General features: G+C 36.0%; 1 protein-coding gene across 1 annotated transcript in view; it reads left to right on the top strand.

The window, feature by feature from the left end:
* The window catches only part of LOC145671296 (dipeptidase 1-like), a 408614-nt gene that overhangs the window by 138253 nt on the left and 242781 nt on the right, over positions 1-27580 (top strand). Inside the window, exon 2 of the mRNA XM_081740265.1 lies at positions 6512-6650. Coding sequence (XP_081596391.1) covers positions 6512-6650 — 139 coding nt within the window. The remainder of the gene's footprint in view (positions 1-6511; positions 6651-27580) is intronic.

The raw sequence follows: 27580 nt of genomic DNA, 5'->3' as shown, positions 1-27580 counted from the left end.
GAGTGACATGAGCCCCATGAAGCACTGGGAAAGATGTAACGTGATGAAACATCCGTGCCCCATTGCACTTGGAATGTCTGACTATAGAGGAATGAATCTATAATGACTGTATAGTAGGTTTGATATACTTAATGATGAAGCTTGAAAATTAGGTCTGCGTGAAACACACGATCGAAGGGTCTATCATCATATATTACAGAAGCGATGGAATGTGCCTTACTCTTAAAGTCTTGTGTAATGCATTCCATCATTCGCGTTAGCCTAGTGTTTGTGCTAAAATATGGTCGGAAGGCAAATTCATGAAGCGGTAGAAGATGGCATTCGTCACAAATTTTCAACAATCGGTGGCGAAGTAGTCTCTCGATGACATTGTCACCATGTGACAGCAGGCTGATTGGGCGGTGATTCTGTGGTAAAACTTGTCTTTCTTAACTTTGGGCAGCACACAGACAGTTGCGAGTTTTTAAGAAGTTGCAAAGTGACCTGTCTTAACTATGGTATTGAAAATGCTACAAAGCAAAATGAGTAGCTTCCAAGATACTTTCTGCAAGTCGGATGGAGTCATATGATCAGATTCTGCCGATTTTGCTGGATTTAATCACGGACAACCTCACATTACAAAGATCAGTCTGCCAATCCCCCTCGTCCAAACGTTTCCCTTGATTTTGCCCTCGTTGATCGGTCAATGTTCTTTTGTCCGTTCACACTCGTGATGTACAGTTTGAAAGTACTCTGTACAAAGAATACGTCACATAATCGTATGATCTAAGAAATGCGGAATGAGAAGTAATCAGCCTGCTGGTTTATTTCCATTACTTTTAGAATGTAGAAAAAAGTTAACAATCTTAAAGAAATTATTTTCTGCCCGAATGACAAAGTTATTATACGTTCAAAAAGTAATGAAAAGCAGATATAAATCTTCTTTTAAAATTGTGTTTCAATGTTCCTTTATATCCTCTCTTCCGCCTTTCTTTACTGTTATCAATGATAAAACTGGAAATTGTATATTTCTGTTACTTCTGGTTCGAAGATTGGGTCTAGGTTGCGACTCCCTCCTGCAACCTCAAAAAATGCCAAAACACTCTCATAAACGGTCACAACCCCCACATAAATGAATAAATTCATCAAATTCACGAAAGGTCATAACCCCACACTCAAGATATATCAAAACGCCCACACAATTGGTCATAACCCTCCAATGAAATGGACAAATTCCTCAAATACCTCCTAGAGTATGAGACATTTAACTGTGGGGGCTATGACCTGCTCCATGAGGGTGAGAAAAGATGGAAACTATTACACTGTGCTCATTGGAACACTGTGTCCTTTTTTTAAATGTTCTTTTTATATAGGATATATTTTGGTTTGATACTTTTTTTTTTGGCAGAGATTGACGTTATAAAAATTCTATTAGACTTTCATATACAGCATAGTCTGGAAGTGTAAAAAGAGAAGAGAAACTAAAATATGAATACATCGTTCGCAACATGTTGTCCACTGATGGAACGCATCCTACAGCGTACCTTTTGGACTAGCTTGAAGATCGCATAGGAAATATTTTTGATATACAGGGTGTTTGAAAAAGAACTCTCTAGTTTTAAGTATAAATTTAATTGGAAAATGAATGAAAACTTACACCAATGAGTACATATCATGAAAGAGAATTCCTTCAAGTTTTGTTTAATGTTGGTAGACTTCAACGGGGGATCCATTTATGGCCCTGCACACGTCGAGACGATATTCCACTTCTCGCCACGTATTCACCAGTTTCCTTGAAATACTTTAGCCAATGACGGATAGTTTTTGCTGTAGGTGATTCACCACAATACTGACGTCTAAAATTACGTTGCACTGTTCTAACTGACTCAGTTTCCACAAGCCAAATAACACACTGCGATTTCTGTTGCTGAGTAGCTCTGCATTGCACACATGCCTGTACTGAATTGACGAAACAGAGTAAAAAAACAGCACTGGTGCCGTCTCAAGGTCAAGCAGACCTACCAACTGCAGGGGAGCCAAACTTGGAGAGTTGATGAATCAAACACCACAAACTAGAATAGTGTATGTCACTAGGGAGTTCTTTTACAAACACTGTATTTTCTATGAATTGGAAACGGCGTTCTTTGATGTTAGGCTTCAGCTGGGTGAATAGAAAGAAGTCTGCAGGGCCCACGTCAGGCAAATAGGATGGTTGTGATACATCTTTATTGCTCTTTGACGAAAACTTTCTAATGAGAACGCCGAAAAGCCAGTAGTAGTGTCATAGTGCACCATCCATTTTCTTTTTTTCAAACTTTCGGTCTCTCCTTCCCTTCCTCAGAGCCTCCCCCAAATGCCTAATCGCTTCCAAATAATAGTCTTTGTTGATAGTTTGACCACGTATTCATAATGAGCACTACAAAAACAACAACAACAACAAAAACAATAGGTCTTACTTTAATGTTTTCTTTTAGTCTTGACGGAAATTTCCACACCTATTGGGGTGACTATGTATTTCAAAAAAAATCTTTGAGTTTTATGTCCCACGGTTATGCCGGTTAGGCTAAAGGAGACGGTGATGATGAGAAATGAATGAAATGGTGGAATGAAGAAAGTGGGAGGAAACGGGAGAATCCAGAGAAAACCCACGCACACGGTGTTTGTCCACCACAAAGTTCACTTGGCCGGGGGCTAGGGTTGAACCCGGTACCCCAAGCACCAGACGTAAAAGCTCTACCACTGAGCCACCGCGGCCCTTATGTATTTCAACATCCTAGCCATAGATTCAAGTTTTGTCATCTGTTATGATGTTCTCCAAGAATCATCTTGCCTTCGTTTGCAAGATTCAACAAATTTTCATTCATTTTCATGTGTTACTTTTTGTTTATTCGTTACTAACCTTGGAACAAATTTTGAAGCAACACGATGCTCAACTAAGAGAAAGACAGGCCAAAGTAGTGGTTTTTACTTCCTCAGCTACTTAATGAACTTTTTTTTTTCTTTTCTTTTCTTTCTTTTTTTCTTTTTTTCTTTTTTCTTTTTTTTCTTTTTTTTTACAACATCACGCACATTTTGAACGTAAATGTCATCACATGATATTGATGTATAGTGTTTGTCTCGTCTATAGCAGTGACATCGGATTATGCATTCTTCACCGTACACTTCCTGCACGATATTAAGATTCTGCAAATGTCTTGCTCGATTAAAACAAAATTTGATGCAGATATGCTTCCGTTCCAAAATCTTGATTTTCGTTAACATCTCGCAATCGCCACAGTTGCGGAACACAACTTTACTCAAATGCTGACAGTCTCACAATGGTACAAGTAGAATAACGTAACAACTGATAAAATGCTTCAGATGAATGCCAATGCAATGCTGAAAGCAGAATTTAAAGGATACATTCATTTTCGAATTTTTGAAAGTTCTGTTTCTTTGTGGACAGACATCGTATGTTTATAAATCAACTATTTTTTTTAAAACTAACTCAATTGATGTTTATTAAAATATACTCATTTAAAAAGGAAGTAACTTTACCTGAACGTACATGTGTCTGATTATGATACTTAAGATCTGGCGGAAATTTACAATCAGGACAAGCAATGAATTCAAAAAAAGATGTACTGCAAAATTATAAGAGCATAGATCATTTCACAACTTTTTCTCACATTCGCGAAGTGTCTCCTGTAAGACTCACTACACCAATGAATTTCCGAGAAAATTGTACCTGAATGTGATGTATCACTTAAAATTATTTTCATTTGTGAAACCGATAGTTCAATTCAATATGACGGATCCAAGAGAGTGGCCAGGGTGGGTAACATGTGTCAGAGAAGCAGTATTTTATTAAATTTGTTTTCCAGATGCTCATGTAGATGTCCAGTTAAGTTAAAGAAACCAAAACAATTTTATGCCTGAGCAATATAATAGTGTATAATTGAATTCCGGATATATGAAGGTCCATAAATATGCGAATTACCGGTATGAACCGCTAAAATTAGTACAATACACATTGGGCAAAGGAGAAATTTGCATTTTAATCACTTTTCTAGCAATCCCGAGGGGACACTTCACGAATGTACCTTGTCAGACAAGAAAATATTTTGACACAACCTTTCAGACATTGATAAGTAGTGATCCGCGCGCTACCAGTAGTACACGTTCCATAGATTGAGAAACTATGTCTTAGTTCTTTCATTCTAGAACCAAACTTGAAATCTAAGGAAATCATCCAAAAAGTTCTGGAAAAATTTCTACCTCTGAACTTAATAACTTCAACATATGCTATAGAACAAGACTGCAGCAGACAGAGGACCAAGGAGAGAGTTTTTTCTGTGCATTCATTTGTAATAACATGATTTCATGAACAGAAATAATTTTGAAATTTAACAAAACTTTAGTCTTGTCTAGCGAAGCGGACAGGCACAATTAGCAGAAAAATGCAGAAATGAATGGAAATATTTTGTGAAGCGGAACTTCACAATATATTCGTGCCATCAGATATTGTACAGGGTGTTTATAAAAGAACTCCGGGGATTTAAAAATTCATATCTTATTAACGATAAAAGAGAGTAAAATTTAGTTAATTTCTCTGAAACGACTAGCTCAAAAAGTTTTAGTCATATTAATTGGAAATGTTTTTATCAACAGGTGGCAGCGGTGCGGAGCGTTGACCTTGAGACGACGTAGCGGCTGCGGTAGTCAGTGAATCAGTGCCGTGCCGTGTGGATTGTTGTGCTTCGCGCCATGGTGACGCCACAACAAAAGGCTCAATGTGTTATTCAAGAGATAGCGTACCGTTACGATGTGTGCCGTGCCACTCACGGGGCTCATATTGAACTTTATTAAATTGTTAAAAACAAAACTTGAAAATGTAAGCTTTCCAATCATGTATAACACATGTATGTTCGTTTTTTACTTAATTAAAATATTTTGCCTCAAAACCCCGGAGTTCTTTTATAGACACTCTGTATTATGATACCTGAAAATTGTGTGTTCGAGTACGGAATAATATTGAATGTAATATTTGCATATATATATATATATATATATATATATATATATATATATATATATATATATATATTTGAGAGCTAACTTCTCTTAGAAGGCTGGTCCGATTTTGACAATTTTTTGCCACATGAATGATGTTCAGAATTTTCCTCTCTCTTGCTATTTTACCATTGCCCTTCATTTTTTATATGATTGTTCCCAATGTACACTCATGTCTAAAATGATTGTCGCATATCTATAAATGCCTTCTTGTAAGAATAAAATGTGTTAATGATATTACAGTGTAATTTTAATACTGACACTATGTGTATAATCAGGATATGTATGTTTGTAGTAAATTTCATAGGAAAAGAATTATAAATACAAAAATTAGAATGAGTAAAACAAAATGTTGCTAAATGGACAAGAAAGTTTTATTTTCGTTTTATTGTTCTTATTACCTGCTTTTTTGACATGAAATTTGCCACATGCATGTCTTTGTCGATTATACACACACTAACATTATAAGAAATACCGGTCGAATTCGTTATCAAATTATAATCCTACAACAACATATTTATAGACATGCGACAATAATTTTGGACATGAGTGTTCCTGAGTACCGGTACGACAAATAATGCCGTTATGCCATCGTCCCACAAAGGTCAAACAAACGTTTTAGTAAAAATTGCTTGATTTTCTTCTTTTACGGGTTAAGCACAGCGGGCACAGAACTTACCTCATTGAAATTTGAGTCCTATAAGCTTTCCAACGAGGTACAGTTCATGTTACTACGACAATTAGGGGCGTCGCTAAGACTGCCAACCTGAGGGTAGATTACAGTTCATCGAAAAATATAAAGGGTGACTATCGTAGTACGACGTTCCGAATATGTCTCTTGCTATTGTACCGTCGCCTTTATTTTTTTAACCATAATTATTTCCAATATTTGGCGTACATGTGAATTTTTTTCTGCATACGGCAAATAACACGGTTGCCAGCGTCTCACAAAGTTCAAATATAACGTTTTCTCTTATAAGAAATTATACATTTAAAACAAGGGTAAATTCCAATATCCTCCATTCACTCTTCGCAAGCCCAATGGCCATATACAGGATATCACTAGCTAGTATATTCACTTATCTCTATTGATACCCATTTTATACTTGTAGCTCCTTTGGTTGGGTGGGTTGTCTCTCCCAAATGCTTTGGAGGGTTGAGGGAACCTAAAACATCCAACTTTGCCCACTACCTCTACGCTGCGGCACTCCCGATATAGATGCAATTGCCATCGATGGAAAGCCTCCTTTTTCCTAAAGAGATTGACATCTAAATCATCTCTCTAGAATAATTATCAGCTGAGCTACTGCGGTTTAAAATGCTGGGCTCAGCTGTTGAGCCGTTCGCCCTGACAATGTTAAATGTGAAGAAACTCCGAATATAACTAGTACAATTGTTTTAGAATATCCTAATTAATATTTTATTAAAATTAATCCAATATATAATAATGTTATATATTTTATATTTCTTCTTCTTGCAGACCACAACCGTGAAACTTGTTGTCCCTACAACCTCTACACCGGAGCTGGGAAGAAAACTCCCCAACGGTGATGTTGCTAGAAGTACCTCACACTCATCTGCAGATACTATAGAAGACTTGCCCCAAAGGAGAAAGAAAAGTAAGTACATGCATATCTCTTCTAATTCATAAGCAACATCCGAAGCGTTCCGAGTAGTAAGGGCGTATAAAACAAAGACTTGTTTCTAGAAAATGCACTCCGAATGATCAAATTAGTCGTCACTCTCAATTATGTGAAAATGAAAGTAACCGTTTGTAATTTTATACTTCTTGAACCACAGACCGATCTCGATTAAATTTTCAACATAGATGAGGTTCAAGCCTGTTTCTTTATTATTATTATTATTTCACTTTTACGTTGCAAGTTAAGAGACGGGTGGGGGGAGATGGAGAAAAATAACTTAAAATGAAAGTGACGGCGTTTGTGACTTAATTCTTGAACCACACTATGGATCTCGATCAAAATTTTCAATGTAGATGAAGGTCGGGACTGGGATGGTTTTTACCATTTCACTTTGACGTTGCAACTTAGGGGATGGGAACGAGGAAGATATTTAAAAATGATCGATATTAGTGTCGAATCCATAGTTATCGGGGTCGCTGAGATGAACAGTGATACTTCCGATACGGTTTAAATCTAAATTCAGCCCTTTATGTTCAAAATGAAAAGTATTCTTCTCGTTTCAAGAACGGGTATTCTGCTGGTTGTGTTACAAAACAGTATTTTCTCAGGAAAAACTTATAACTGAAAAAAGGGGGGAGGGGCCGTTGCCAAAGAAACAAACGTATCCATAACAACGAATCCTGTCACTGCTTGTCAGTCTAAAACTGTTTGAAGAAAAGAATAAGTCGTAAGTGGGAATCCTTCACCCCTGGTGGGGATGTTCATGAAGCTATCAGCTTATGTCTAATTACGTTGGAATATATTAGCCGTTTCTTAATTTTGAACATACTAGATTCGATTGAAACGAGAAAACTTTTTATCGGACTTCTAAAGAGAATGAAATAAAATAACTAACTACATGACCGTGTTTATTATCTCTAGGATTCCCAGTCACGACCCCCCCTTTTCAGTTTTATTAAAAATAGAAGAAGAAGATGAAGAAAGGAAAAGGAAGATAGAAGAGGAAAGAGGTAAAGTAAGAAGGTGATAAAGAGGAAACTGTTACTGGATATTTTGAGAAATATGGTAAAGGAAGTGAATAATTATCGAATTGGGATCATTTCCAATAGCTATTGGGTGAATATTTGGTATTAAGGTAATCAAAGGTAGACACATGTTAACCCATACATCCCCGATCTAGATCCATTTAACCCCAACTACCAAATTATCCCGATCTAGATCCGAGATAGATGAGAAAGTTTAAGTTTACAGTTTATTCAATATTTCCAGAAGTTCTAGACTAATATCCAATATTTGAAAAATAAAAGACGAAGTTGATGGCATGTTAGAATCGACCACAAAGAAAAAAAAAAAATCAGAGTACTACATATTCGTAGAAGATTTTGACTCTCACAGTTCTCCCATGCTGATCATTCGTTCAGGCTACTTCAGTCCTTTTTACTTCCTTCATAGAGCCAACTTAAGTTAGTATTAACATTCAATGAGTTTAATTGATAACTACCATTAATTATAATAAATCACACATATATGTCAAAATAATGGATGCACTTAATACTAAACCTACATTTCACTCACACACACATTCATACAGGACAATGTATACTTCGGGTTGTATTTAGTTAAATTAAACTAACCTAACTACATTACTATATACATTTATTACATTTCAATAAAAGAAAAATTAGTTGGACATAACAGGGAAAAACTTAATACATGGAAAGAATGTTTCATTAACATGCATAGAAATTCGCTAATTTTATCAAGACCAAATAACACATTTCTCTTCCTATATATATATTAAAAGTTGAATTACATGAAAGAGAATTTGACAAAAAAAAAAATGAAAAAAAAACAAAAATAAGGAGATTCACAGATCAATACATTTAGGATTCAGTGTAATGAATATATATATATCATTGCGGAAAACGAAAGAAAAAAATAAATTAAAAAAAAAATATATATATATAATTGGTTAATCATTCTAAAAAAAAAAAAATACTTTAATAGCAGTTTATTAGGTCTCTGTCCCAAGAGGAGACATTTCGACGATTTTATGAGTCTCTGTTCTCACATCGATAATAGCTCCTTTTTCCAACTCTCTTTTGCACTGTGGTTTGTGTCCATGAGAGTGTTTAATTGTTTTTGTTTTAGCTATAGACAAATAGTCGCTTCATATCACATATATATTTATATTTCTCATTTTGTCACTCGACGCACTCAATATAAAATTTCAAAGTTTATCAAGGTTAAAAAATTTTGAATCCAGTCACAGACATTGAGAACATATTTCCATATTCCGGTATTCACATTAAGTTATCAACTAAATTTCTCTTCATTAAATTTAAGACCAGTAATTTTCTTTATAGTATAGATCTTGTAGTCAAAAGATTCTAGACACTGAATAGTTAAATTTCTGATCGTAGGAGAAGGATTTGTTTCAGAGTCTACTGATAGAAGATTCGTTGGTGGGGCACACTGTTTCGTAGGTTATTAATTTCACTTTGATCTTGCGAATAAATTTGGATGAGGATTAGGGTTATTTTACTTATCTTACGACCTGCTACTCGTTTTACTTACATGCGGTGTTTAACATTATATTCAACTTTAATAGTTACAGACATCAGTAACCACTCAACAAAATGTAATTTATTACAATATACGCGGTAACGCTATATATCACAAATAGTTGGTAAAGGTCGGGTGTCAAAAACCTATGGCAACCTAAACAAAACCAGGGTAAATACCGAGCCCATTACATACATACTCATATATATATATATTCATATTATTCAATACAATAAATTTCACTTTAATATCCATCGTAGTATTTCGTCGACGTTTAAATTCTACATAACCGTTCATATTCGACAAGTATTCATATTTTATAAATATTTATATTTTATTGGCTCAAAGACAAAAACAAAAACCCTGACTATCAAAAATTCACTTTTTTTTTTCATAAGGTTGCAACATTGTAATTTATATGTATAAACCCGATAATCAATAATCATTTTCAATTTACTAAAGATCCGCGTAGATATATAAAAAATAGTTGACATAAGAGGTGGAAATGCAACAAAATGAGCAGGCACGTAACTTTTACAACTATGTAAGCACATATATAGATGTATATAAAAAAATCAATGTTATTGGAAACTAGTGGGCCCAGACTACTAATACATACACACTATATGACCAATCAATAGAAATAAAAACCAGTAATCAGTTGTCAATGGATATAATTTGTATGATCCATGAATAACGAATGTTTCTAGGAATCCGAAAGCATAGTGTACCTTCCCGTCAATTTCTCCAGTGGTGGATTGAATATCGCGAAAATGGTCCCGAGATGTGCTGCAATACCTCCACGAATTGCATCCCTCGATGTCTCAGTTAGTACATACGATCGAAATAAGTGATATGGAATATTGTACATTTTCATGAGTTTCAGAAACCGGGGGGGGGGGGAAGGTTGAAAAAACAAAAAAAAATCTCGAAGTAATGAAGACAGAGAGAGAGATAGAGAAGAAGGAAGACGAAGAATAGTGGCGCCAAAGACTTAAGTGAGAAATAACTAACGCTACAAAGACAAAAGTCGAATTTCTATCTCAACAAATCCATAGCCAAAATATTCTTAACATGCCAAAAGGGTGGTCTACTCAAATACGTAGACTCAAGGAACGCCCTGCTGCCAAGGATGCAAGTTCTGTGTCCATCAGATCCCAATCCCACAAGAATTTGGTTGTAAGATTGAAATCCGATCCCTGTATCCGGCCCAAACCAGCAGGTTCCCGGAAATCGTCCGGAAGGTTAGAGAAGGCGCTAATTTAGAATTTCAAGAAAAGAAAAAAAAATCATCCGACCTCTTGGAAACTAGAAGATTCCAGAATAGGGATGAAATTAGAGTAATAGCTAAGGTATCCCTAATTAGTAATTCGCCAAAATTAAAAAAAAAATTAAATAAATAAACTGAATTTTGGATCGGTGATTTCAATTACCGAAACATCACCGATGGCTACCCAGCGCAGACATGCCACCGTCTGGGACGTCGTTAATTTCCCTCATCTAATTAAACTAAGAAAAGACATGAAAAATACTTAAGGGGACTAGGGGTCGACGTCCGGGTACGCTAATGACATGAATATTAATTTAGTAGCAGTTGATTTAATCGGATAGTCCGAACTGAGTTATATGAACACTGCACAATAACTAAATAAGGTAAGCGACAAAAAAAAAAAAAAATCTCCGAGAGGCAATGAATGTTAAAGGTACAAATGACCGAAAACTGTACTTTTCGATGATCACAGGATATAGCAGTTGGTTTTCTTAATTATCATTTCTGTCAACCTTTAGAAGTAATTCCCACATGATGCTACCCTATCTATTGAAAGTTTCAAGATCCGGGGCTGTTATTATGAGGTACATAAATGCAAAGTAAGACAATTTCCCAACTACAATTTACTATTCAAGTAGCAAACTCGGTTGGATGAATGTACTGGTGTAGAAGTCAGAACGCGAGAGATTTCTTTTAGTAAACGTTTTCATATTTTCACTATATAACATACACTAGGCCTATCCATTTAAATATAGGGGTCATCATCTCATTCGTATTATATTTCATATTATTAACATATCATTACATTCATTCATTATCTACTAATTTTCGCGCGAAGTAATATTTTATAAACACCCTATTTCATACATTTTACACGCAGGCCATACACATATTTACATTACGCAGTAATAAATATATATATATATATAACTATCACAATCTATCACGCTCAAACCACCACACGATCACATTCATCGAACCACGTACTCTTTATTTCGAAGCACCCAAATTGTATTTACCTTGCAGGTTTAAAAAAAAAAAATCATACATGTATTTACGGAAAGTTAAATTGTCAATGATTAATCTATTTCTGATTTGTTGATAAAACTGAAGCAACAATGTAATTTTCTACAGCTACGGGAAAAGAGAATTTAATACTACATTTTTAAACAAACAGTAACAGCATATGGGCTTTACTTCTATTAAGAAAATAGGTGTTCTTTATTTCAGCGGATTATTCATTAACTACTGGACCTAGCAAGCTGAAATTTTCAGTACAGTAAGATCTCATGCTATTTTATATGAAGGTATACTCATCCGAACCGAAAACCATGTCCACGGGAAGTAATTTGAGAATAACTGTCCAAAATCAAACAATCTAAATCACTAAGTCATGCGATGTCGTACTGTCAACAAACAATTGGCTACCGAAAACCGACGCTATGGCGCTGTAGTGGAGGCATAATTTACCGTGTACTGAAATGTATACTTGTACTCATTAATCAGAGATTTAATATTTACTCTGGTTTATTTATGTTAGAAAAATGGTACTAAATTAAAGCATATTTATACACTGTCCAAATCGAAAATTCACACACTCACACAAAATTACTAACTACATACACCACTGTTAGTACTATACATAAAGACAACTAACTAAACTAAACATGCACCATTTAGTTACATGCATGTTGACGAAAATAACCTAACACATTAGATTTAAAATACATTACTCCCTCGTCGATATATACAGTCGGCTCTATTTAAGTTAAAGGGGGGTCACAAATGAGAAAGGTAACACTAGGTCTAATTGACCTGACCAATTGTTTACATAATGATTGCCAAAAATTGATGCCCTGGGGGCACCTTAACGAGGTTTATGGAGGGACCCTTCCCCTGAAAGGGGAAAAGGCCCTAAAACGAACAATAACTAACCCATTCCCCCGCTAGAACTGGTTCAATTTGGAAAAGGGGATAGGAGCCCCTTTTTGTTAGCTTAAGCTGCCATTCCGAAAGTTAACATTGCAACTATGAAACCTACTGTGTACATGCACTTACTGACTAATAAAAAAAAATCACATTTACTATACACACTATAATATATGTACGAAACCAGGTCGTATTGTCCCTAATCCCTAACTGAGTTTTAACAGATCAAAAATCACTTTCCTATATTGTCTATTCTTTGGCTTGGATAACGAGCAATATGGCGTCTGTAAAGCTGGTTCCCATTTCTCCTTTATTTTTTACAGTTCACTTCACGAAAAATGTAAGTTTGTCAGCTCCTAAATCATTATACGGCGTTTATCAATGAAATTAACTGGATATTACCTTGAGATAGTTAGAATTTCCATCCTTTTACCGTAGATATGTAGAAGAAGAAATCACGGGCTGCTCCTTGTAAGGTGTCTTCGATTGTTCTAATAACATTGCGCCGAAAAAGCCAGAGGTAGGAGAATTCCTCCAATCAGAACGAAAACTTTAGCCGCGGAAATTACAAAGCGAATGGAAATTTGGCAAATCCAGATATAACCGGATCTGAAAGTGACTATGGACTAGTGAGAGGGGGTGAGGGAAAGATTAGGTACCTGGCCAAAATCTACATTGGTCTGAAATTAAGGAAATTTATATCCAATAACGGAACTATGTTTCGGTATGACGTCAGAATGGTAAACCTTGTAACTATTCAAATTATATATCCGGAAATGGGATTTACACTTAATCAAAATATAAATAAATATATTATACAGTGGGAATATGGTTACTAACGAAACCTTTGGGTTCATTATATTTAATTCGAAGTAGAGAGAGTAAATAAATTGTGTAACTAAACCGAAATTGAATTAAAAAAAAAATTACTAGGTACAGGGTGCGTAAAAAAATTGCCATTACTTTCAACTGTAATGGTACATTACAGTTTTCCCCGGCCCATTAACAAAATTTTGTTAGAATAACAAAATTTTGCTAATTGGGAATACTAACTACTGATGCTTGTTAAATTAACACACTCATTCATCTCATTCAAACATTACCAGTCACACTAGGACAGTATATTATATCTACTTGGGGTATTGCGCGAGTAATTCATTACGTTTATCTTCTGTACAATTGAAAATCTTTAAATTTCGAAAATTGTGAGTTCCGATACTTTTTTTTTTTTTTTTCAGCAGTGTTCATATAGCAATAGAGCGGACAGAAGTTCTAACTGAGAAATCGATAGAAACAATTCGTAAGGCTTCAGCCGTCGACTAGTATATCTGATGACATTAGGCCGCAGTTTCCCGTCTATCACTGCCATTTAATATTGTTCTAGGCTCACCGTTACCACGCACTTGCGAATGGATTGAATTCTGGGGTCGATTTACATTATTGTTACTATTATTCTGACTATTACCGTTCTCCCTTCTTCCGTACGCCCTGTTAAAATTCCTCCTGGTGTTATCGCCCCTACCCGGGTTCGATTCCATGTCGGTACGGTCATAGGGACGATAACTCCGGCGATTGTTAAACATGGGCCGATTCCTAAATAGTCGCCGGCCATTATTGTTGTTTTCTGAGCCATACCCACTAGGATAACGAGATCCAGCTTGGGTATAACTCAGGAAATCTGTCTGGCAACTTGCCGTTACCTTCGTCTTCGTCGGTTTTAGAATTTTTGCCTGTCGGGCGAAGTATCGTTTTGGTGGACCACCAACTTCCTTACCGCACAAGGCAGCTAGACGTGAGGTGACTTCTCGCACCGTTTGGCACAAGTGGGACGCTATGGCCCGGGACTCATCAGGTGGAAGAGCGTTAACTATAATATCTACCAGTTCGGCCTGAGAGGGATGTTCAGCTATCTGATAATATAGTTCGATAATTTTCCAAGCATAGTCCAAGAGGGATCCATACTTGGAGCGATCATACCGGAGTGATTGTAAGTTTCTCTTTTGGAGCCGTTCGATGTGCTCATTACAATATTCTTCTTTGAAAAGAATCAAAAAATCACTAAACGTCCGGATTTGGTATTTAACCGAAGCAAACCATGCGCCCGAAGCGGCGATCAAACATTTTTCAACTATTTGTAGGCGTTCTCCATCAGTAAGTTTGTACATGTCTAGATATTGCTGCAATCTTCGCAGAAAAACTCTAGGTAACCCGTTAGTAATGTTCCCATCGAAAGTGGGAAAACGTTCAATATCCCGGAGGGAAACTTTAGAGCTCATACTATACGGGGCAGGAAAAGAATCTAGTGGAATCAACGCATTATCCTGAGCGGTTGGGGTTGTCACCTGATTTGCCACCGACGGAGTGGTCACTGAACTGAACGCTCCCATATGACCAAGAGAGGTTTTATAATTAGTATTGACCATGTAAGGTTCGAATTTAGGACCCACCACTGCAGTAACTGACGGTCCGGCACATCTCCTTTCCCCTCCTGGCAGCACGCTGTAAGATTGTACCATTCCAAAAGTAGAGTGAGCATTTACGCTAGTGACTGTTGTAGTCACAACACTCGACTGCATCGGTACATCGAAATTACTCAACCATGATTTCGAGGTTGGCTGATGCGGGGGACAATACATGGTTGTGTCCCGTGCATCAGGCAACACTTGACTCTTTCCCGGGAGGACGTTACTCGTTTCTGGGAAATTTTTCCCTATAGAATCGCTATCAGGAAAAGGATAGGAGATGTCAGACTTGACGATTTCCAGTTTAGTAATCTTCCCCTTAATACTGTCTACCTCAGTTTGAATTCGACTAATTCTTTGATCAACCGACTCTAATTTAGTTTCTATTGATAGGTCGGATATTACAACATTCAATTTACTTATTTCAGCCTGCTGCTGTTCAACCTTTCGTTCGATGTCACCAAATCTTTTGTTTGTACCCTCAAACCTTACATCTATTTCGTTTAGTTTCTCATTTGTTTCGTCTCTGAGCTGCTCGGTAGACTGTTGGGCCTGGTATCTAACCTGCTCCAATTCAGTAGACGTTTGCTCTTTCAATTTACTAATCGAAGAGGCAAAGTCTAAACAAATCTGGTCAAACTTATTGTTTAATACCTCGAATCGAGCGTCGGTCTCTCGTTTCGAGGTATCAAACTTCTCATTTATCTCACGCCTTAAGTTTTCACTATTCTGATCTATTTTCTGATTTATCTCACGCCTCATTTCTGTATTATTTTGTTCCATGTTAGAAAATTTTTCATGCATCATTTCCATCATCTGGCGAATTAATGCAGACGTGTCAGACCCTCCAGATGACATTCCTTCCTTCGGGTTTGCCGTCTGATCCCGAGAATCACTGTGATTTTCATTTTTTTCCTCATCGTCGAGGTCAGATATCTCCGCTGGAGATATTTGGCCTCGGTCCTTTTCACAGTCCTCACAATATTTTTCTATTTCGCCGGTTTGCACCTTTTCTGCATTTTCAGCAGTGTCATCTAAATTGGAACAAGCAAAGTGGATCCATTTTTGTCCACAACCGGTGCATCTAATTAATCTTCGCGGGGCGCGAGATCTTTTCTCTCTTTCATCTAATGTGCATTGAGTGCACGTGATTTCACACTCGCCCTGTGACACCACAACCTTTTTTGTTGCCATAGCTTTGAGACACTTTACACTTTACAAAAGACAGGATATATATCAAAAATACACATATACTATAACATACTTATTCGCTATCCAGACAAGTATTATTCATGACTTAAAGGACTCCCATTCTCTTTCCTTCCTTGAAACCCTTCTAGCGTTTAATTCTAATTTTAGAAAAAATTTTGACACTCCTTCTCTTTTTCCCCCTTAGAAAAGGAAACAAAAATGACAAAGTAGCCAACGACTCTACTTATTTCATTTGACTATAAAATTTCTCTTATTAATTTCAATGTTATAATCAATTCAACATGCCTTCAACCTCACTCTTTGACATTCTTAAAAAAAATTTCAAATCTATCGGTCGCCATTTAGACTGAGATCCGTTGCCATGGAAACAAACGTTGCCATGACAACCATTCTTATCGCGGTTCACCAATTCAAACTGATTGGCATGATAACTGGTATTATTCAATAAGCATTTTCAGATCCGTTACCACAGCAAACATGCGTTACCATGGCAACAGTCTTGTCACGTGTCGCCACTCTATAACTGAAAAAAGGGGGGAGGGGCCGTTGCCATAGAAACAAACGTATCCATAACAACGAATCCTGTCACTGCTTGTCAGTCTAAAACTGTTTGAAGAAAAGAATAAGTCGTAAGTGGGAATCCTTCACCCCTGGTGGGGATGTTCATGAAGCTATCAGCTTATGTCTAATTACGTTGGAATATATTAGCCGTTTCTTAATTTTGAACATACTAGATTCGATTGAAACGAGAAAACTTTTTATCGGACTTCTAAAGAGAATGAAATAAAATAACTAACTACATGACCGTGTTTATTATCTCTAGGATTCCCAGTCACGACCCCCCCTTTTCAGTTTTATTAAAAATAGAAGAAGAAGATGAAGAAAGGAAAAGGAAGATAGAAGAGGAAAGAGGTAAAGTAAGAAGGTGATAAAGAGGAAACTGTTACTGGATATTTTGAGAAATATGGTAAAGGAAGTGAATAATTATCGAATTGGGATCATTTCCAATAGCTATTGGGTGAATATTTGGTATTAAGGTAATCAAAGGTAGACACATGTTAACCCATACATCCCCGATCTAGATCCATTTAACCCCAACTACCAAATTATCCCGATCTAGATCCGAGATAGATGAGAAAGTTTAAGTTTACAGTTTATTCAATATTTCCAGAAGTTCTAGACTAATATCCAATATTTGAAAAATAAAAGACGAAGTTGATGGCATGTTAGAATCGACCACAAAGAAAAAAAAAAATCAGAGTACTACATATTCGTAGAAGATTTTGACTCTCACAGTTCTCCCATGCTGATCATTCGTTCAGGCTACTTCAGTCCTTTTTACTTCCTTCATAGAGCCAACTTAAGTTAGTATTAACATTCAATGAGTTTAATTGATAACTACCATTAATTATAATAAATCACACATATATGTCAAAATAATGGATGCACTTAATACTAAACCTACATTTCACTCACACACACATTCATACAGGACAATGTATACTTCGGGTTGTATTTAGTTAAATTAAACTAACCTAACTACATTACTATATACATTTATTACATTTCAATAAAAGAAAAATTAGTTGGACATAACAGGGAAAAACTTAATACATGGAAAGAATGTTTCATTAACATGCATAGAAATTCGCTAATTTTATCAAGACCAAATAACACATTTCTCTTCCTATATATATATTAAAAGTTGAATTACATGAAAGAGAATTTGACAAAAAAAAAATGAAAAAAAACAAAAATAAGGAGATTCACAGATCAATACATTTAGGATTCAGTGTAATGAATATATATATATCATTGCGGAAAACGAAAGAAAAAAATAAATTAAAAAAAAATATATATATATAATTGGTTAATCATTCTAAAAAAAAAAAATACTTTAATAGCAGTTTATTAGGTCTCTGTCCCAAGAGGAGACATTTCGACGATTTTATGAGTCTCTGTTCTCACATCGATAATAGCTCCTTTTTCCAACTCTCTTTTGCACTGTGGTTTGTGTCCATGAGAGTGTTTAATTGTTTTTGTTTTAGCTATAGACAAATAGTCGCTTCATATCACATATATATTTATATTTCTCATTTTGTCACTCGACGCACTCAATATAAAATTTCAAAGTTTATCAAGGTTAAAAAATTTTGAATCCAGTCACAGACATTGAGAACATATTTCCATATTCCGGTATTCACATTAAGTTATCAACTAAATTTCTCTTCATTAAATTTAAGACCAGTAATTTTCTTTATAGTATAGATCTTGTAGTCAAAAGATTCTAGACACTGAATAGTTAAATTTCTGATCGTAGGAGAAGGATTTGTTTCAGAGTCTACTGATAGAAGATTCGTTGGTGGGGCACACTGTTTCGTAGGTTATTAATTTCACTTTGATCTTGCGAATAAATTTGGATGAGGATTAGGGTTATTTTACTTATCTTACGACCTGCTACTCGTTTTACTTACATGCGGTGTTTAACATTATATTCAACTTTAATAGTTACAGACATCAGTAACCACTCAACAAAATGTAATTTATTACAATATACGCGGTAACGCTATATATCACAAATAGTTGGTAAAGGTCGGGTGTCAAAAACCTATGGCAACCTAAACAAAACCAGGGTAAATACCGAGCCCATTACATACATACTCATATATATATATATTCATATTATTCAATACAATAAATTTCACTTTAATATCCATCGTAGTATTTCGTCGACGTTTAAATTCTACATAACCGTTCATATTCGACAAGTATTCATATTTTATAAATATTTATATTTTATTGGCTCAAAGACAAAAACAAAAACCCTGACTATCAAAAATTCACTTTTTTTTTTCATAAGGTTGCAACATTGTAATTTATATGTATAAACCCGATAATCAATAATCATTTTCAATTTACTAAAGATCCGCGTAGATATATAAAAAATAGTTGACATAAGAGGTGGAAATGCAACAAAATGAGCAGGCACGTAACTTTTACAACTATGTAAGCACATATATAGATGTATATAAAAAAATCAATGTTATTGGAAACTAGTGGGCCCAGACTACTAATACATACACACTATATGACCAATCAATAGAAATAAAAACCAGTAATCAGTTGTCAATGGATATAATTTGTATGATCCATGAATAACGAATGTTTCTAGGAATCCGAAAGCATAGTGTACCTTCCCGTCAATTTCTCCAGTGGTGGATTGAATATCGCGAAAATGGTCCCGAGATGTGCTGCAATACCTCCACGAATTGCATCCCTCGATGTCTCAGTTAGTACATACGATCGAAATAAGTGATATGGAATATTGTACATTTTCATGAGTTTCAGAAACCGGGGGGGGGGGGAAGGTTGAAAAAACAAAAAAAAATCTCGAAGTAATGAAGACAGAGAGAGAGATAGAGAAGAAGGAAGACGAAGAATAGTGGCGCCAAAGACTTAAGTGAGAAATAACTAACGCTACAAAGACAAAAGTCGAATTTCTATCTCAACAAATCCATAGCCAAAATATTCTTAACATGCCAAAAGGGTGGTCTACTCAAATACGTAGACTCAAGGAACGCCCTGCTGCCAAGGATGCAAGTTCTGTGTCCATCAGATCCCAATCCCACAAGAATTTGGTTGTAAGATTGAAATCCGATCCCTGTATCCGGCCCAAACCAGCAGGTTCCCGGAAATCGTCCGGAAGGTTAGAGAAGGCGCTAATTTAGAATTTCAAGAAAAGAAAAAAAAATCATCCGACCTCTTGGAAACTAGAAGATTCCAGAATAGGGATGAAATTAGAGTAATAGCTAAGGTATCCCTAATTAGTAATTCGCCAAAATTAAAAAAAAATTAAATAAATAAACTGAATTTTGGATCGGTGATTTCAATTACCGAAACATCACCGATGGCTACCCAGCGCAGACATGCCACCGTCTGGGACGTCGTTAATTTCCCTCATCTAATTAAACTAAGAAAAGACATGAAAAATACTTAAGGGGACTAGGGGTCGACGTCCGGGTACGCTAATGACATGAATATTAATTTAGTAGCAGTTGATTTAATCGGATAGTCCGAACTGAGTTATATGAACACTGCACAATAACTAAATAAGGTAAGCGACAAAAAAAAAAAAAAATCTCCGAGAGGCAATGAATGTTAAAGGTACAAATGACCGAAAACTGTACTTTTCGATGATCACAGGATATAGCAGTTGGTTTTCTTAATTATCATTTCTGTCAACCTTTAGAAGTAATTCCCACATGATGCTACCCTATCTATTGAAAGTTTCAAGATCCGGGGCTGTTATTATGAGGTACATAAATGCAAAGTAAGACAATTTCCCAACTACAATTTACTATTCAAGTAGCAAACTCGGTTGGATGAATGTACTGGTGTAGAAGTCAGAACGCGAGAGATTTCTTTTAGTAAACGTTTTCATATTTTCACTATATAACATACACTAGGCCTATCCATTTAAATATAGGGGTCATCATCTCATTCGTATTATATATCATATTATTAACATATCATTACATTCATTCATTATCTACTAATTTTCGCGCGAAGTAATATTTTATAAACACCCTATTTCATACATTTTACACGCAGGCCATACACATATTTACATTACGCAGTAATAAATATATATATATATATAACTATCACAATCTATCACGCTCAAACCACCACACGATCACATTCATCGAACCACGTACTCTTTATTTCGAAGCACCCAAATTGTATTTACCTTGCAGGTTTAAAAAAAAAATCATACATGTATTTACGGAAAGTTAAATTGTCAATGATTAATCTATTTCTGATTTGTTGATAAAACTGAAGCAACAATGTAATTTTCTACAGCTACGGGAAAAGAGAATTTAATACTACATTTTTAAACAAACAGTAACAGCATATGGGCTTTACTTCTATTAAGAAAATAGGTGTTCTTTATTTCAGCGGATTATTCATTAACTACTGGACCTAGCAAGCTGAAATTTTCAGTACAGTAAGATCTCATGCTATTTTATACGAAGGTATACTCATCCGAACCGAAAACCATGTCCACGGGAAGTAATTTGAGAATAACTGTCCAAAATCAAACAATCTAAATCACTAAGTCATGCGATGTCGTACTGTCAACAAACAATTGGCTACCGAAAACCGACGCTATGGCGCTGTAGTGGAGGCATAATTTACCGTGTACTGAAATGTATACTTGTACTCATTAATCAGAGATTTAATATTTACTCTGGTTTATTTATGTTAGAAAAATGGTACTAAATTAAAGCATATTTATACACTGTCCAAATCGAAAATTCACACACTCACACAAAATTACTAACTACATACACCACTGTTAGTACTATACATAAAGACAACTAACTAAACTAAACATGCACCATTTAGTTACATGCATGTTGACGAAAATAACCTAACACATTAGATTTAAAATACATTACTCCCTCGTCGATATATACAGTCGGCTCTATTTAAGTTAAAGGGGGGTCACAAATGAGAAAGGTAACACTAGGTCTAATTGACCTGACCAATTGTTTACATAATGATTGCCAAAAATTGATGCCCTGGGGGCACCTTAACGAGGTTTATGGAGGGACCCTTCCCCTGAAAGGGGAAAAGGCCCTAAAACGAACAATAACTAACCCATTCCCCCGCTAGAACTGGTTCAATTTGGAAAAGGGGATAGGAGCCCCTTTTTGTTAGCTTAAGCTGCCATTCCGAAAGTTAACATTGCAACTATGAAACCTACTGTGTACATGCACTTACTGACTAATAAAAAAAAATCACATTTACTATACACACTATAATATATGTACGAAACCAGGTCGTATTGTCCCTAATCCCTAACTGAGTTTTAACAGATCAAAAATCACTTTCCTATATTGTCTATTCTTTGGCTTGGATAACGAGCAATATGGCGTCTGTAAAGCTGGTTCCCATTTCTCCTTTATTTTTTACAGTTCACTTCACGAAAAATGTAAGTTTGTCAGCTCCTAAATCATTATACGGCGTTTATCAATGAAATTAACTGGATATTACCTTGAGATAGTTAGAATTTCCATCCTTTTACCGTAGATATGTAGAAGAAGAAATCACGGGCTGCTCCTTGTAAGGTGTCTTCGATTGTTCTAATAACATTGCGCCGAAAAAGCCAGAGGTAGGAGAATTCCTCCAATCAGAACGAAAACTTTAGCCGCGGAAATTACAAAGCGAATGGAAATTTGGCAAATCCAGATATAACCGGATCTGAAAGTGACTATGGACTAGTGAGAGGGGGTGAGGGAAAGATTAGGTACCTGGCCAAAATCTACATTGGTCTGAAATTAAGGAAATTTATATCCAATAACGGAACTATGTTTCGGTATGACGTCAGAATGGTAAACCTTGTAACTATTCAAATTATATATCCGGAAATGGGATTTACACTTAATCAAAATATAAATAAATATATTATACAGTGGGAATATGGTTACTAACGAAACCTTTGGGTTCATTATATTTAATTCGAAGTAGAGAGAGTAAATAAATTGTGTAACTAAACCGAAATTGAATTAAAAAAAAATTACTAGGTACAGGGTGCGTAAAAAAATTGCCATTACTTTCAACTGTAATGGTACATTACAGTTTTCCCCGGCCCATTAACAAAATTTTGTTAGAATAACAAAATTTTGCTAATTGGGAATACTAACTACTGATGCTTGTTAAATTAACACACTCATTCATCTCATTCAAACATTACCAGTCACACTAGGACAGTATATTATATCTACTTGGGGTATTGCGCGAGTAATTCATTACGTTTATCTTCTGTACAATTGAAAATCTTTAAATTTCGAAAATTGTGAGTTCCGATACTTTTTTTTTTTTTTTTTCAGCAGTGTTCATATAGCAATAGAGCGGACAGAAGTTCTAACTGAGAAATCGATAGAAACAATTCGTAAGGCTTCAGCCGTCGACTAGTATATCTGATGACATTAGGCCGCAGTTTCCCGTCTATCACTGCCATTTAATATTGTTCTAGGCTCACCGTTACCACGCACTTGCGAATGGATTGAATTCTGGGGTCGATTTACATTATTGTTACTATTATTCTGACTATTACCGTTCTCCCTTCTTCCGTACGCCCTGTTAAAATTCCTCCTGGTGTTATCGCCCCTACCCGGGTTCGATTCCATGTCGGTACGGTCATAGGGACGATAACTCCGGCGATTGTTAAACATGGGCCGATTCCTAAATAGTCGCCGGCCATTATTGTTGTTTTCTGAGCCATACCCACTAGGATAACGAGATCCAGCTTGGGTATAACTCAGGAAATCTGTCTGGCAACTTGCCGTTACCTTCGTCTTCGTCGGTTTTAGAATTTTTGCCTGTCGGGCGAAGTATCGTTTTGGTGGACCACCAACTTCCTTACCGCACAAGGCAGCTAGACGTGAGGTGACTTCTCGCACCGTTTGGCACAAGTGGGACGCTATGGCCCGGGACTCATCAGGTGGAAGAGCGTTAACTATAATATCTACCAGTTCGGCCTGAGAGGGATGTTCAGCTATCTGATAATATAGTTCGATAATTTTCCAAGCATAGTCCAAGAGGGATCCATACTTGGAGCGATCATACCGGAGTGATTGTAAGTTTCTCTTTTGGAGCCGTTCGATGTGCTCATTACAATATTCTTCTTTGAAAAGAATCAAAAAATCACTAAACGTCCGGATTTGGTATTTAACCGAAGCAAACCATGCGCCCGAAGCGGCGATCAAACATTTTTCAACTATTTGTAGGCGTTCTCCATCAGTAAGTTTGTACATGTCTAGATATTGCTGCAATCTTCGCAGAAAAACTCTAGGTAACCCGTTAGTAATGTTCCCATCGAAAGTGGGAAAACGTTCAATATCCCGGAGGGAAACTTTAGAGCTCATACTATACGGGGCAGGAAAAGAATCTAGTGGAATCAACGCATTATCCTGAGCGGTTGGGGTTGTCACCGGATTTGCCACCGACGGAGTGGTCACTGAACTGAACGCTCCCATATGACCAAGAGAGGTTTTATAATTAGTATTGACCATGTAAGGTTCGAATTTAGGACCCACCACTGCAGTAACTGACGGTCCGGCACATCTCCTTTCCCCTCCTGGCAGCACGCTGTAAGATTGTACCATTCCAAAAGTAGAGTGAGCATTTACGCTAGTGACTGTTGTAGTCACAACACTCGACTGCATCGGTACATCGAAATTACTCAACCATGATTTCGAGGTTGGCTGATGCGGGGGACAATACATGGTTGTGTCCCGTGCATCAGGCAACACTTGACTCTTTCCCGGGAGGACGTTACTCGTTTCTGGGAAATTTTTCCCTATAGAATCGCTATCAGGAAAAGGATAGGAGATGTCAGACTTGACGATTTCCAGTTTAGTAATCTTCCCCTTAATACTGTCTACCTCAGTTTGAATTCGACTAATTCTTTGATCAACCGACTCTAATTTAGTTTCTATTGATAGGTCGGATATTACAACATTCAATTTACTTATTTCAGCCTGCTGCTGTTCAACCTTTCGTTCGATGTCACCAAATCTTTTGTTTGTACCCTCAAACCTTACATCTATTTCGTTTAGTTTCTCATTTGTTTCGTCTCTGAGCTGCTCGGTAGACTGTTGGGCCTGGTATCTAACCTGCTCCAATTCAGTAGACGTTTGCTCTTTCAATTTACTAATCGAAGAGGCAAAGTCTAAACAAATCTGGTCAAACTTATTGTTTAATACCTCGAATCGAGCGTCGGTCTCTCGTTTCGAGGTATCAAACTTCTCATTTATCTCACGCCTTAAGTTTTCACTATTCTGATCTATTTTCTGATTTATCTCACGCCTCATTTCTGTATTATTTTGTTCCATGTTAGAAAATTTTTCATGCATCATTTCCATCATCTGGCGAATTAATGCAGACGTGTCAGACCCTCCAGATGACATTCCTTCCTTCGGGTTTGCCGTCTGATCCCGAGAATCACTGTGATTTTCATTTTTTTCCTCATCGTCGAGGTCAGATATCTCCGCTGGAGATATTTGGCCTCGGTCCTTTTCACAGTCCTCACAATATTTTTCTATTTCGCCGGTTTGCACCTTTTCTGCATTTTCAGCAGTGTCATCTAAATTGGAACAAGCAAAGTGGATCCATTTTTGTCCACAACCGGTGCATCTAATTAATCTTCGCGGGGCGCGAGATCTTTTCTCTCTTTCATCTAATGTGCATTGAGTGCACGTGATTTCACACTCGCCCTGTGACACCACAACCTTTTTTGTTGCCATAGCTTTGAGACACTTTACACTTTACAAAAGACAGGATATATATCAAAAATACACATATACTATAACATACTTATTCGCTATCCAGACAAGTATTATTCATGACTTAAAGGACTCCCATTCTCTTTCCTTCCTTGAAACCCTTCTAGCGTTTAATTCTAATTTTAGAAAAAATTTTGACACTCCTTCTCTTTTTCCCCCTTAGAAAAGGAAACAAAAATGACAAAGTAGCCAACGACTCTACTTATTTCATTTGACTATAAAATTTCTCTTATTAATTTCAATGTTATAATCAATTCAACATGCCTTCAACCTCACTCTTTGACATTCTTAAAAAAAATTTCAAATCTATCGGTCGCCATTTAGACTGAGATCCGTTGCCATGGAAACAAACGTTGCCATGACAACCATTCTTATCGCGGTTCACCAATTCAAACTGATTGGCATGATAACTGGTATTATTCAATAAGCATTTTCAGATCCGTTACCACAGCAAACATGCGTTACCATGGCAACAGTCTTGTCACGTGTCGCCACTCTATAACTGAAAAAAGGGGGGAGGGGCCGTTGCCATAGAAACAAACGTATCCATAACAACGAATCCTGTCACTGCTTGTCAGTCTAAAACTGTTTGAAGAAAAGAATAAGTCGTAAGTGGGAATCCTTCACCCCTGGTGGGGATGTTCATGAAGCTATCAGCTTATGTCTAATTACGTTGGAATATATTAGCCGTTTCTTAATTTTGAACATACTAGATTCGATTGAAACGAGAAAACTTTTTATCGGACTTCTAAAGAGAATGAAATAAAATAACTAACTACATGACCGTGTTTATTATCTCTAGGATTCCCAGTCACGACCCCCCCTTTTCAGTTTTATTAAAAATAGAAGAAGAAGATGAAGAAAGGAAAAGGAAGATAGAAGAGGAAAGAGGTAAAGTAAGAAGGTGATAAAGAGGAAACTGTTACTGGATATTTTGAGAAATATGGTAAAGGAAGTGAATAATTATCGAATTGGGATCATTTCCAATAGCTATTGGGTGAATATTTGGTATTAAGGTAATCAAAGGTAGACACATGTTAACCCATACATCCCCGATCTAGATCCATTTAACCCCAACTACCAAATTATCCCGATCTAGATCCGAGATAGATGAGAAAGTTTAAGTTTACAGTTTATTCAATATTTCCAGAAGTTCTAGACTAATATCCAATATTTGAAAAATAAAAGACGAAGTTGATGGCATGTTAGAATCGACCACAAAGAAAAAAAAAAATCAGAGTACTACATATTCGTAGAAGATTTTGACTCTCACAGTTCTCCCATGCTGATCATTCGTTCAGGCTACTTCAGTCCTTTTTACTTCCTTCATAGAGCCAACTTAAGTTAGTATTAACATTCAATGAGTTTAATTGATAACTACCATTAATTATAATAAATCACACATATATGTCAAAATAATGGATGCACTTAATACTAAACCTACATTTCACTCACACACACATTCATACAGGACAATGTATACTTCGGGTTGTATTTAGTTAAATTAAACTAACCTAACTACATTACTATATACATTTATTACATTTCAATAAAAGAAAAATTAGTTGGACATAACAGGGAAAAACTTAATACATGGAAAGAATGTTTCATTAACATGCATAGAAATTCGCTAATTTTATCAAGACCAAATAACACATTTCTCTTCCTATATATATATTAAAAGTTGAATTACATGAAAGAGAATTTGACAAAAAAAAAATGAAAAAAAACAAAAATAAGGAGATTCACAGATCAATACATTTAGGATTCAGTGTAATGAATATATATATATCATTGCGGAAAACGAAAGAAAAAAATAAATTAAAAAAAAATATATATATATAATTGGTTAATCATTCTAAAAAAAAAAAATACTTTAATAGCAGTTTATTAGGTCTCTGTCCCAAGAGGAGACATTTCGACGATTTTATGAGTCTCTGTTCTCACATCGATAATAGCTCCTTTTTCCAACTCTCTTTTGCACTGTGGTTTGTGTCCATGAGAGTGTTTAATTGTTTTTGTTTTAGCTATAGACAAATAGTCGCTTCATATCACATATATATTTATATTTCTCATTTTGTCACTCGACGCACTCAATATAAAATTTCAAAGTTT

This window comes from Thermobia domestica, chromosome 2, assembly GCF_964235325.1.
Source record: "Thermobia domestica chromosome 2, izTheDome1.hap1.1, whole genome shotgun sequence".
NCBI classification, from domain to species: Eukaryota; Metazoa; Arthropoda; class Insecta; order Zygentoma; family Lepismatidae; genus Thermobia; species Thermobia domestica.
This window is presented reverse-complemented; position numbering and strand designations above follow the sequence as displayed.